At 36.0% G+C, this 13,947-nt stretch overlaps 1 protein-coding gene across 10 annotated transcripts in view; it reads right to left on the reverse strand.

Moving 5' to 3' along the window:
- WDPCP (WD repeat containing planar cell polarity effector) overlaps positions 1 to 13,947 on the reverse strand; it is a 486,016-nt gene that overhangs the window by 258,868 nt on the left and 213,201 nt on the right. For 8 of the 10 annotated variants that reach the window (XR_013164298.1, XM_077134369.1, XM_077134366.1 and 5 more), the window contains 2 exons: positions 6,385 to 6,994; positions 4,028 to 4,147 (listed from right to left, as the gene is read on the reverse strand). Coding sequence is in view for 9 of the 10 variants with exons in the window: in XM_077134369.1 (XP_076990484.1) it covers positions 4,028 to 4,147; positions 6,385 to 6,994 (730 nt within the window). In the remaining variant the exon portion in view is untranslated. The remainder of the gene's footprint in view (positions 1 to 4,027; positions 4,148 to 6,384; positions 6,995 to 13,947) is intronic. The other 2 variants (XM_077134371.1, XM_077134370.1) reach the window with 1 other exon arrangement.

Genomic DNA, 13,947 nt, shown 5'->3' on the forward strand with positions numbered 1-13,947 from the left:
GCCATTCATAATTACCCCTGGTTGCTTTTACCAGAGGCCTCTATTTCTTTATCCTGCTCTGATCTCCTGTATAGTATCCTTCCTTTCAGTCTGAAGGACTCCCTTTGCCATTGCTTGTAAGGCAGGTCTAGTGATGCTGAACTCCCTCAGCTTTTGTTTTTCTTAGGATGTCTTCATCTCTCCCTCATGTTTTTTTTTTTTTTTTTTTGGTCTGCTTTGTAGTGGGGAAGTCACACTTCATTCTTTTGCATGTGAATATCCCATTATCATAGCACCATTTGTTCAATTCTTTTTCTTTTTTTGAGTGCATGGGCTAGAAATCAAACCCAGATCTTCCACATGGTAGGCAAGAATTCTACCACTGAACTACCTGTGCACTCTTCTCCTTTGTTTTTGAAAGTCATGCTGGATATAAAATTCTTAATTGGCAGTTGTTTTCTTTCAGCACTTTAAATAGTTCATGCCACTGCCTTATTGCCTCCATGGTTTCTGATGAGAAATCAGTACTTAATCTTATTGTGACTCCCTTGTACATAACTCGTTGCTTTTCCTTTGCAGCTTTCAGATAGTTCTCCTCACGCTTGGTATATGATATGTTGACTACTATGTATTTATGCATGGTTCTCTTTGAGTTTGTCATGTTTGGGGTTTGATGAGATTCTTGAAGTGTATGTTCATGTCTTTTGTTAAATTTGGGAAATTTTCTGGAATTCTTTCTTTGAATACTCCATCTGCCTCTTTCTCTCTTTCTTCACCTCCTGGGACTCCCATATTTCAAAATGAGGATGCTTAATTGTGTTCCATGGGTCTCTTAAGCTCTGTTCACTTTCTGTAATTAGTTTTACTTTCTATTTCTCAGCCTAAATCATTTCAGTTGTCTTGTCAGGTTAACTGATTCTTTTGCTAGCTTCAATCTGCCATTGAATCCCTCTTTACTGAGTTTCAAATCCAGTATTTCAGTTAGAAAATTTCTTTCTAAATTTTCTCTTAACTGAGATGCTCATATTGTTCATTCATCATCTTCCAGATATCCTTCAGTTCTTGCTTCATTATTTCCTTTATCTCCTTAAACATCCTCAATTCATGTTTTTAATCTTTGTTTCTACATCCACAGTCTGACCTTATAGTTGATACTATCTGAATTTGTATCCTGTTCCTTTCAATATGCCATCATGTCCTGTTTCTTTGTCTCGTAATCTTTCGTTGCACAATGGGTGTTAATATTTTGAAGTGTTAACTCAGGGATTTAGTTCCTGAGCACTCTGTTCCTTAAGTTTATATCAAACTAGTGATATGATAAAGATTTCCTTGAGTGCAAGGAGGTAACAAAAACTAATACACCAACTCAAAAAAATAACTTTCAATGTCTTTGCAAATTGGCTCTGTGTTAGCTGGTGGTTTCCTTCAGAGTCTAGCTCTCCGATATGATCAGCCCAAGGCAAAAGCCCGTCTCTTCTAAGCATACACCTTTCCTAGGCTTGTATTCCCTTGTGATTTTAGGAATTCCTCCATTTACAGGAATCCAAATGTCCCCTCCATTCCCTGTGAGATACACTTTCCCTCCTCCCTGGTTTTCAACTGTTTGTCTTAAAGCCTGTAATACTTTGCCTTGACTTAACCATTTGTTACACTGCACCAGCTGCCTGCAAGCTGCTTCTTCCTGCATGGCAGGTTCTGGGAGAGCTGGCCAGAGTTGAGTTCCATGGTTCAGTCTTTCAGGCTGTCACCCAAGTGACTGGCACTAACACAGGGCACCCCCATATGCATACTGGAGTTACTCTACTCCCTCCAAGACATGTCCAGGACCCAGAGAGGGAGCACAGATGGCTATACAATGTCAAGGAGGCAGTAAGCAAGAAGCAGGTAGGGTGCTGTGAGTTTCTCCTACCATTTCCAAGGTGCTTTTTCTTAATTCAGTACTCACCTAGTTACTGCAAACTTTAGCTATATTCTAGAGTTCTGAGGAAGATGACTTTGCTGGTTTTTACATTTTGTTCAAAGATTCTGCAGGGGAACACCACCTTGGAGCATCCTATGCTCCCATCTTGGTTGACCAGAAGCCCTCAGGGATCTGATTTTAATATGGCTAGACATCTAATAAAGTGTCTGACATTTATGACTAGACATCTAATAAAGTATCTGACATTTCTTCACAGAAAAAGTTACTACCAATTTCCACTTGGATAAAGTATAATGCTGAAATGACTCATTGAAAATAACTCTTTTGAAGAAAACTCATACAAAACTTCTAAGAGAAAAATCATACTACTGTGTTTTGAACAAAGTAACAGATATAGAAACATGAACACACATATACATCTTTCCTGTGATTTTCAAAATTCCAAGAAAGGGGGGATGTTTTAGTTTGCAAGCTGCTAGAATGCAATATACCAGAAAAGGAATGGCTTTTAACAAGGGGAATTTAATGAGTTGCTAGTTTACAGATCTAAGGCCAAGAAAATGTCCCAATTAAAACAAGTCTATAGAAATGTCCAATCAAAGGCATCCGGGGAAAGATACCTTGGCTCAAGAGGGCTGATGAAGTTCAGGGTTTCTCTCTCATCTGGAAAGGCACATGGTGAACGCAGTCAGGGCTTCTCTCTGAGCTGGAAGGGCATATGGCAGACACGGCATCATCTGCTAGCTTACTCTCCTGGCTTCTGGTTTCATGAAGCTCCCCGGGAGGCGTTTTCCTTCTTCATCTCCAAAGGTTGCTGGCTCGTGGACTCTCTGCATCTCATGGCTACATCGTTCTGCTCTCTCTGAATCTCTCATTCTCCAAAATATTTCCTCTTTTATAGGATCCCAGTAAACCAATCAAGACCCACCCAAATGGGTGGAGACATGTCATCCCCTAATCCAGTTTAACAACCATTCTTAACTAAATCACATCAACCAGGGAGATGATCTCATTACAGTTTCAAATATACAGTATTGAATAGGGATTATTCTACCTTTAAGAAATGGGATTTATATTAAAACATGGCTTTTCTTAGGGGGCATACTTCTTTTCAAACCAGCACAGGGGATGTTAGCTTTAGGTATCTTTTTTTTATATTATCACTGAAAGATTTAACCTTTTTCTACCTTCCGTGGTTTCAGGAGGGGGACCTCAGTAAGGTTTAGCTCTTTTTTCTGCAATTTCAGCACTTGCAGTATGATCCATCACATATTAGGAGAGGAAAAGAAACTACTTCCAAAGTCCTTCCATATTCATCCCCAGGAAATAAGTTTTAATACAAAGTCTAAACTCTCTTGTATTTCTAGTTAAAAATAAATCATATTCTTAAGATTTGGTATGAAAATGTTGACAGCAAAAACTTAAAATCTTCAGAATCCTCATATATTCATCCATGAATCTATTTTACACATTGAACATTTATTTAGTCATTAGCATCTAATAGGCATTGTACTAGGTGTTGAATTTAAAGGAAAAATACTGTTTAGTAGAGAAATGCAAACAAGAAGCCATAATTTCCACATGGTATTGAAAGTACTTTGCTAGAGGGCACAAAGGTTCTATGAGGGCAAGGTGGGGAACTTCTGGTCAGAATTGTGGGGAAAGGAATAAAAAAAGGCTGCAGGAGTAGGAATGGTTTGAGTCTGTTTATCTGCTGATGTAGCACCATTCCTACGGGACCAAATGGAGTGCAGAGTAAAGGTGTGTTGTGGGGTCCAGAACATAAGGTGGTAGAACTAGTCTTGGGCATGTGGAAGGGAGCCTTTCCTTTTTCCACTGAATTAAGAGGGAAGATGCATGTACATGCAGATAAGCTGTTTGTTATTGGATTGGCTGGTTGTTTGATAGAGTGGTAAGGAGAAGATGAACCTAATAATTCAAAATTAAAAGATGAGATCCACTGTTGAGAGAGCAGGGAGCTGATCATGTGAGTTGAAAGAGAGCACAGATCAGTAACGGATGGAAAAGTTAGTGAAGGGAATGGAAGAATTTTGATATCTCAGTAGTATAATTAGGGATTCCTCTTTTTCAAATTAATCTGTCTTACATATAGGAAATAGGGGATACCTCTTGGCTTCCCTGTGGGAGGATGACACTGGTAGCTCCCTCTTGAGGAAGATATGTTCTCTGCATTATTTTTCCAATAACTGTGGCAATGATCTTTAGTACCGCTGTGACCATGTATTTCTGCAACCATTGATCAGGATTAAGAATGGAACTTCTCAGTCTTATAACAGAATTTTCCTTCAGTATGACACTGACCTAATAAAAGATTCAAACTCCAAAAATCTTAGCATGAGCTAATATAAGAGTCAAACTCCAAAAATCTTAGCATATTGGTACCACCCACACCCACGTTTATTTATGACAACATTCTATTTTAAACAATGATCTATCTCCACTTCCTAAATTGTAGGGTATACCTTTCACATTAAATTTTCCAAAGACTCACATAACAAGCATCTGAAAAAAATTTCATAAATGTTCCCCAGTGGGGAAACTATACATTCAACTACTTGTTTATATATGCGGTAACTTGAATTATACATGAAAATTCCACATGGATGCCCAGAATCAGCAATGTTTTAATTCAAGAAGTAAATTAAATTTTTTGGATGTATTTAGTAGCAGATCTTAAGAAAATCTGTCCTTTAAATAGAATTTTCTTTTAAAAAAGTTCTGTTAATTGGAATCTGCATTTCATGGAATCTACTCTTCCCAGGAAAACTGACTTGAAATAAACATTAATCTTGTAATACATTGAAAATGAAAAACAAATAGGAAAAAAAAATCCTTGGAAACTCCATATTTGGATCTTTGAAAGAGCCTATCAGTCTATAAATTTTCCTATCCTATAAAATTTAAGAGTCTCACTGAAAATAAAATTTAAATGATAAATGTCAGTTGCAGAAGTTATTAACTTTTCATTTGAATACTTGACTTCTATTAAATAATTCTCTTCCAAGAGACCTTCTTAGAAAAAAGAGGTGACAGCCAACTCATTGCCTAATTGATTTAGGAACAGTGCCCAGGGAGACAGTCCAATTAAGTTTACAAGCTGGCAATTAGCAGGAAGCCCTCTAAATCCCTACACTGAGAGCCTGTTTACTTTAATAAGAAGGCAAATGTGCTAGAGATAGGAAGAGAAAACTGTGCTTTTTGCAAAGCTGTTGTGAGTACGCCCACAAGGGCAGACTGAAGAAAAGCTAGGTATATGTGGGCAGACAGCCTTCTGTTTGACAGGTAATTTAGAGGATGTGTGTGTGTGTGTGTGTATGGGTGTGTGAGTGTGTTTTAACAGACATGCAAACATCAAACATCCACTTTAATTAGTTTGTGTATGGAGACATACAACTGTTAACATGTAGTTGGGCTAAGTAGAACTAAATTTTCTCATAGTAAATGAGATCCCAACATGTTTTTTTGGACAATATTGACACTTTGAATAGATTTAGTTATATTTTTATTATGTGGAAAGAATATAGTCCTCACATTATAGTCAATATATCTTTCAGGTTAATCAAATCACTTCCAGTAGATTTATTTCATGAGCTAATCTTCAAAGACAAGTAGATCCATTTTTTTAAAAAAAAGTAAATTGGCAACTATATAACAGTATATTTTTTAAACTCTGTACCACAGAGCCAAATTCTGTAAGGGGTTTAAAAATGTATTTACTCTTCTATGTTTGCAAGTAGCTATAAAGTGCATTAATTAGAATCTGATTTTTTTAAAACCTAAGTGAGGGTCTGTAAAGAATGTTCAATAATACCAAACTACCTAAAGTATATCATAGGTTTCAAGGTTTAGTTGATAATGCAAAATGTAAGCTTATAAAAAGTAAATGAATCATAATAATAAAATTTTATTTTACTGTCTTCTGGTTGAATTGGGCTACATTGATGTATTTTCATGGATATTGATAAATCCTTTTGAAAACAGCAAAAGTTATATCAATATGTTCAGCAAATTCTAACAAAGCTTTTGCTTTCTCTTCTTTGAAAACAGGTTTTACATAATTTCAATCTGGGAAGCAATGGACATCTATAATCTAAAATAATTTTTATAGAAAAATTCTTATAACATAGAACTTTACAACACATATTATTCAGCACTTTTTAAATATTCACATACCTATTTCTTAAGGAATTATTTGGATATGACACTTTCTTTTGGAGAATATAAAATTTGAAAGTTTGAGATTTTTAATCAAGACAATGGACCAATTCATACACTTTCCAGATTCTTCAATAACTAATTTAGAAAATCATCCACAAAACTTTCTTGAGGAAACCATACCAAAAGGTAAGCATATTTATGGGATGGTAAATAGAAAAGCTATATTCTAAGAACAATTTTATTGCCTTAATGCTAATGTTACTATCATAAACACTTTAATTTACTTACCAACTTCCTTCACTTACCTAGTTTAAATAAAAGTACACCCAAAGGTCCTTTGTCAAATCTAAGGAACAGGAGATCATAAATGTCCCCACTTTCAGACTTCTGAGGAACCACCTTAGGAGCTATCCACTGGATTTGAACAAGACTGCTGGAAACACTGAAGGATTTACTGAACTGCAGAGTCTCTTTGGGTGAGTGGTCTTCAGCCAAGAGCTGGATGTTAATAGGGGACAAAGCCATATCAAAAATTTGCAGCTCCCCTTGGTTGCTGCCAACTAGCAGAATAGCACCATTTGGATGGCAGCTTATTAATGCAGGCAAAAGTTCAGCCTGGGCTAAGAAAGTCACTCTATAATGAGTTTCATAAAGAATTAGTGAAGCATCTTCACAGCCCAGAATCAGTTTGTCTTCAGTAACATTCCTGCAGCAGCTGATGGCCTGTGATCTTAATGGTATTCTGGTGACTGACACACACTGGATTTTATTTCGAACACATTCATAAATGCAGCTGTCAGCCATAGGCTCTCTGTCTACACCCATAGAGCGCTCCACTGTGAACACGTGATAAGGCTGTTTTGTGGCAAAGCAAACATCCAGTGGATCCCATTCTGTACGGACAGAACTCAAAATCTGTAAGAAATACATTAAGTATATTCAGATAGACTTCTGTTTTTCTGTGGCTGTCATACATGGGTCTGAATATTAGTCCAGTATCCTACTGAAGACTATCAATTACCACCCACAACATAAGCAACATAACATACATAGCACCTATAGCACATGTACAGCATAGACAGCAAGATGCAGAAATTAAACTAGAAGATTTCAACTTTAACACTTTCTTTTGGAAATTCTACAAGAAACTTCAACAAAGACAAATAAGCTCCATAATAAAAATGAATAAAGTGAGCTTTTACAGGGAAATAATATGGTTAACAAGACATCTTAAAAAGTTAGCTTGTTTTGAAGGATCAATAACTGATTTTAAACCATTTAGTTAATCTCTTTCCAATCCACTACCACTGCTAACTCTGAAAATACTGGCAAATTACCTACCAGAAATAAGCTTCTAATTAGTAGGAATGGGTAGAGAAAGGAAAAAAATTAGAACCTTGTTAACAGTCTTACAGAAATATTTTACTATCAGAAAGGACATGAAGGATTGTTAAGTAAACAACCAACCAATAGAAATAATAATGTAATATACTAGTTTTAAAATTTAAATTAGGACCAGGTAAATGATAAACTTTGTGAATACTGGTGAAATAAAATTTAAAAAGCATCTTTAGTTAGAAAGGAAAAAGTGATCTACCTACAAGAAACAAAATACAGACAAATAAAAAAAAACTCAGCAAGCTATTCACTTTATAACATGTTAATATAGAGAGGCTAAAACTAGACGAGTGGTATTAAAGGCGATATTTTCTAGCATTTACTTTGTCAGAAAACTTCAAAATCAGATGTTGAAAAATTAATATATACAAACCTATGCATGTGACAAAATTTCATAGAACTATATACTCAAAAAGAAAAAAAAAAGCCCATGTAAAATCTGATGAAATACGAATAAAGTCTGTACCTGAGTTAATGATACTGCACCAAGGTCATATTCCTGGATCAAATAATGTACTATATGTACTATATGTTATATATGATATTATCATTGGGGAGAGTTGGGAGGAGGGTACACAAAGGAATTGACTATACTATTTTAGCAACTTCTTTTCAGTCACACCATTTCAAAGTAAAAAGTTATTAATAAAAAAGCACATATGGCTATGTTCAAGAGTGCTGAATTAGGGAAAGAAAGGTAAGGTGATAAGATTTTTACAAAAATCCATCCAACACATCAAGCTAAACTAATCTTTCTAAACTAAATGGTTTCACTCTGCCTCCTCTATTTAAGTCCCTCAGTAGCTAAATGACTAATGGATTAAATTTCTATGCCCCTCTCTGTCATGCAACACCCTGTAGGACCCACATTAACTACTTCTATTCTGGTTTTTCTTTTTTGTCTAAAAAATACTTGGGTACCGGCTATGTGGTAGGCACTGCTATGGATGCTGGGGATTCAGCAGCAAGTAAATCTTCTCCCTTATGGAACATATACTCTAGTGGCAGAAGACAAGGCCATAAATCAGGAATTAAACATATACAAGAATCAGGGATAAGTACTATGAAGAAAACCAAAACAAGTTAAAGGGAATGGGAAGAAAGGCTTCTCTGATGAAAGTACCCTGAAAGAAATGAGGCCTGAGCATGAAACCCTGGGAGAAGGCTCCAGGAAGAGGTAAGAATTCACCTGGCATGATTAAGGTACAGCAATAAACCAATACACCGAGAGAAAGGTGAGCAAGGCAGAGAGTGGTAGGAAATGAGGAAGAAGATGAGGAGGGTGAGGAGAAGAGTGTGTAAAATCTTCTCAGCCATTATAAAGATGTGGAATTTTTCGAGATGGGAAACCATAAGCAAGTTTTGACCAAAGGAGAGACAATCTGACACACAAATTCTAGTGTTATCTCCTATAGTATCCCTTAATGTACTCTACTCTGAATTCAAATTAAAACTTGCCCCACATTTTCCCAGCTCTAAAACGTCACTCCCGTCCTTTGCCTGAATTCCACACTCTTTCCTAACAGAGCCATATTTTCTTCTACCAATCACACTCATCCTTGAAGAACTAGACCAACTGCTATCCTAGCTTTCTGGAATGCTTTCAGATGGGTCATATCTTTCTCTCCCTGTGATCTCACTTGCATACCTTCTCCCCAACTCCAACTAGGCCAGGGCCTCTCTTATAACATTATGCCTCTTATTTACTTCTGACTTATTCACTGTTAAGCTTTAAAGAAGAAATTTCTCATACATGTTTTTGTACTTTGTATAGCAGCTACCCCAAAGCTATGTTGGTGTTAGGTGTGCAATAATAACATTTTTAAAACTATGAGTTAAAAAAAAAAACACACAACTATAATGCTGGCCAAGACAACATATTGCCAGAAAGCTTAAAGCTTTTCAAAGGAAAAAATTAGGGTAGATAACTGAGAGGCCAGGTGATGCTGTGTCGGGCCTGTATTCTCTCACAGGGACAGCATGCAAGAAGGAGCCTAGTTAGATGGCAGTCTTGGCATATGACAAGTTAATCTAAAGTCCAGGGAGAAGGACTCTAGGTTTTCTTGTTTCCAAAAGTTGTATGATCATCTCCAATAGACGCAATAGTTTTAAACAGGGAAAGGGTAAGAGAAGGGATTAAGACTATGGACTATATATATAGCCCCACCCCCAGGCAAGCATTTCATCCTCTACCTCACTGCCAATTCCAGGTAATTCTAAAAAGCTAGCCAAGATCAAGAGGACACCTGCTAGTTACTAACTAAATGTCCACCAGATTATTAAAGGCTAAAATTCACTTAAGGAAGGAAAATGTCTTGCACAGCATACTTAAAGTACCATAAAATTTAAATATTAAGTAACACTTGAGTATGCGTAAGTTTCAATGAAGAAATAACTCCACTATTAAAGAGGAGGAAAAGAAAGAGAAGAAATAGTAGCAGCAGCAAGTAAATAGGGTACCATGCTACTCAATTTTAATACATTGTCCTATTTAATCTTTTCAATAACTCGAAAGAGATGAGAATCGGAGAGATGGCATACGTGGCTTTTGGTCCTAAACTTAAAAAGTGACAGAGGAGCAGTCTGAACAAAAATCTGACTCTAAATTCGAAGGTCTCTGCAGGGCACGCTGCTTCACAAGTACAAGTACATTTATATGAATGTTACCAGTAATTCCTCCGTGTAATTAGAAAGAGGGAAAAAGAAGAACCACAAGGTAATGGGAAACTTGGTGTGGTGAAGGGATCCTTACAGAGGGGGAAAAAGTGAGAAAAAGGTGAAGAGCTGAAGAGACAATGACAGTGAGGCCTGCTAACCTCCAAGTGAGAAAAAGAGACTTGTGTGCTGAGCTATATTTAGCAAATGGTGAATAATACAGACAACTTTGCTTTATATGAGATTGAGGAAGTGTGAGAGGGGATTTGTAATAACCTATTTTTAAGGATGCTGCATTCATGGGTTGATTAAATTGTACTGAAAATAAACAGCATGCTTTTTTTTAATGTATTTTTTTATTTTTAACTTTTTTTGTTGTATAGTATAACATATATACAAAGTAAAAAAATAAAAAAGCAATAGTTTTCAAAGCACTCTTCACCAAGTAGTTACAGGACAGATCCCTGAGTCTATCATGGGCTACCATATGATCCTCTCAGATTTTTCCTTCTAGCTACTAAAGAATATAGAAGGCTAGAGAGCTTAAATATTTTATCATCGCGATTGACTTTTTCCTCTTTTTTTTTTTTTGTGAAAAATAACATACACAAAAAAGCTATAAATTTCACAACTAGTTGTATAACGTATTTCAGAGACTGACATGGGTTACAATTTTAGGTTTTTACTTCTAGCTGCTCTAAGATACTGGAGACTAAAAGATATATCAATTTAATTGATTCAGCATTCATATTAATTTTTTAATTGGAAGGGTCTGTCACTAATATAGAGTAGGGAAATGGAACTATCTGATGATGTTCTAGAGAGGATGGGCTAGGTTTCAGAGCTTATCTGGACCAGGGACCCATCTGGAGGTTGCAGGTTTCTGGAAACTTACTCTAGTGCATGGACCCCTTGTGGAATCTTATATATTGCCCTAGGGGTTCTTTAGGATTGGTTGGAATGGTCCTGGTTGGGGGGTGGCAGGTTATGATACGTAGCAAGGTCTAACTGAAGCTTGTGTAAGAGCAACCTCCAGAGTAGCCTCGACTCTAATTGAACTCACTCTGCCACTGCCACCTTATTATTACACTTCTTTTTCCCCTTTTGATCAGGATGGAATTGTTGATCCCATGGTGCCAGGTCTGGATTCATCCCTGGGAGTCATCTCCCACATTGCCAGGGAGACTTTCACCCCTGAATGTCATGTCCCACGTTGGGGGTGGGGGGCAATGATTTCACTTGCAGAGTTGGGCTTAGAGAGACTGATGCCACATCTGAGGAACAACAGAGGCCCTCCAGAAGTAACTCTCAGGCATGCCTATAGGTAGTCTAAGCTTCTACACTACCTACATAAAATTCACAAGAGTAAGCCTAATGATTGAGGCCATGGCCAGTTGATTTGGGTGTCCCTTAAGTTGGACACTGTATCAGGGGATTCCTTTATGGTAAGGTTTCATAGTTCCATATTCCTTCTCCCATCCCTCAGGGGACTTTGCCAATACTTTTAAATTATCTAGTTAATATACTCTAGGATATATCCAGGCATTATAATAATCTATAGAGGATTAAAGGACCTATTTCTTATTCTGTACTCCTTGTGTTTCAATTGTTCAAATGAGCTACACAGATAGGTTAAATTAGATTATGCACTACAGAAAATTTCAGTTCTAAACCAAATAAAGCTTTCTTCCATTGGTCTCAAAGAGTATGTGTCGTTCTAAAATATAGGAACAGTCTTCCTTGCCCCTATGTTCTGAATTATTTTAACTGCAACCTGTTCATCTTCGTTCTTATCTCTAAATATCAGGTTACATATATAAAACAGCCTCTCAAAATCCAGAAATAATAATCACAACTCCAGACTTAATGTGTCTGCTCTAAAAGCTTACAATCTAGGACCCTGTTTTCTTATAAGCATTTTCTAACGGTGACCATACCATTGTTGTTCTATTGTTTCTGACTTATTTTGTCTGACCAAATGTCCCCCATGTTTATTCACATCGTTGCATGCCTCATGACTTTGTTCCTTTTTGTAGCAGCACAACCTTCCCTCATAAGTATACACCATCATTCGCCAATCTATGTGCATCCTTCAGCCACCTGCATTCATTGGGCATCATGTAAAGGACCCAAAGGCCACAGGCCATCAACATTCTCAATTTTAGATAATTTCATTGTTTCCAAGAGAAAGAAAACCAATAAACACCCCCTTGCCAATAAGAAATCTAAACCTCCTCTTAACTCTTGTCCCTCCCCCCATTATTTACCTCTTAAACAGTGTTTTTTAAATATAAATGTAAAAACTTCTCCAAAATGAACCAAATAGAAAATAAATTATCTGTCCAAAATAAAAATTATACAAAGATTATTGCTAGTTTTTATATCCATTTATATAGAAGAGGATAAAAAGTAAAACTTTTGTTTATGATATTGCATGTAGTCTTTTGAAAATAGTATGGCAAGAACAGTCAAATATGTAGGAATCTTGAAATCTTAAAATATTAACATTCAACATACATGGATGTTGAAGACACTATTTCATATAACTGGGTTCAGAATTTAATTGCAAGTGGGGCCTGACCCTGTAAAACAGCCACAACAACCCTCTACAGTAGCAGCAGCACACAACTGGGTCTGAATCCTTGGCAATAGAAAGCTCTGTGATCTTGGGCTAGTTTCCTTTTCTGCAAAATGGGGACTTACTGACACATGTTGCAGTGTTACTATAAGAATTTAAAATAATGTACCTAATATGTAAGGGACAGAAGAATCCTTAATAAACAGTGGCTATTGTTGTACCTGAAGAGAAAGCCGTGGATTCTTTTGCAAGGACACCAGACAACAAAAGCAAGCACATAGGGTACTGCATTTCTCCTTTGTGACCAACGTAACATTGATCAGAAAAAGGATGAAAGAGATTGATACTCAATAAAATTCCAATTTGATTATTTAGAATTCATGGCTGATATGTAAGTGCAGACTAAAAATGTGGAAAGCAATTTAAAACACAAAATGATCTGACTTGGAAGTTAATATTGGACTGCCTTCATTTATTTAAGATATTTAGCACTATGCTTGGCATATATGCTTGGCTTGATAAATACTATTAGCCGAATACATTAAATAAGAAATATAAATTTCATACTTAATTGTATGATTTTAAATCTATTTAATTCACACTTCATTCTGTGATTTTAAAAAGATAACAACTGTGATCAGAATAAAAGTAACATATCAGTCCTTGAAAATAATAAATATATATACTACCATGATACAGGTATTATGTTCTACAATAAAATAAACAAGGAGCAAGAGTAAGTATATAGTGACCATAAAACTGCCCAAGGGAAATACTTATAAATAATTTGATTACATTGCAAAGATCCTTAAGGCAAAGTCAATCAAGAATAGTGAAATGATCCTTGGATGTTACCTAAACGTGATATTAATTTTTTTTTCTTTTTTTTTTTATTAATTAAAAAAATTAACTAACACAACATTTAGAAATCATTCTATTCTACATATACAATCAGTAATTCTTAATATCATCACATAGATGCATATTCATCATTTCTCAGTACATTTACATCGATTTAGAAAAAGAAATAGAAAGACAACAGAAAAAGAAATAAAACGATAATACAGAGAAAAAAATTTAAAAAAAGAAAAAAAACTATACCTCAGATGCAGCTTCATTCAGTATTTTAACATAATTACATTACAATTAGGTAGTATTGTGCTGTCCATTTCTGAGTTTTTGTATCCAGTCTTGTTGCACAGTCTGTATCCCTTCAGCTCCAATTACCAATTATCTT

Source organism: Tamandua tetradactyla, chromosome 17, assembly GCF_023851605.1.
Source record: "Tamandua tetradactyla isolate mTamTet1 chromosome 17, mTamTet1.pri, whole genome shotgun sequence".
NCBI lineage: Eukaryota > Metazoa > Chordata > Mammalia > Pilosa > Myrmecophagidae > Tamandua > Tamandua tetradactyla.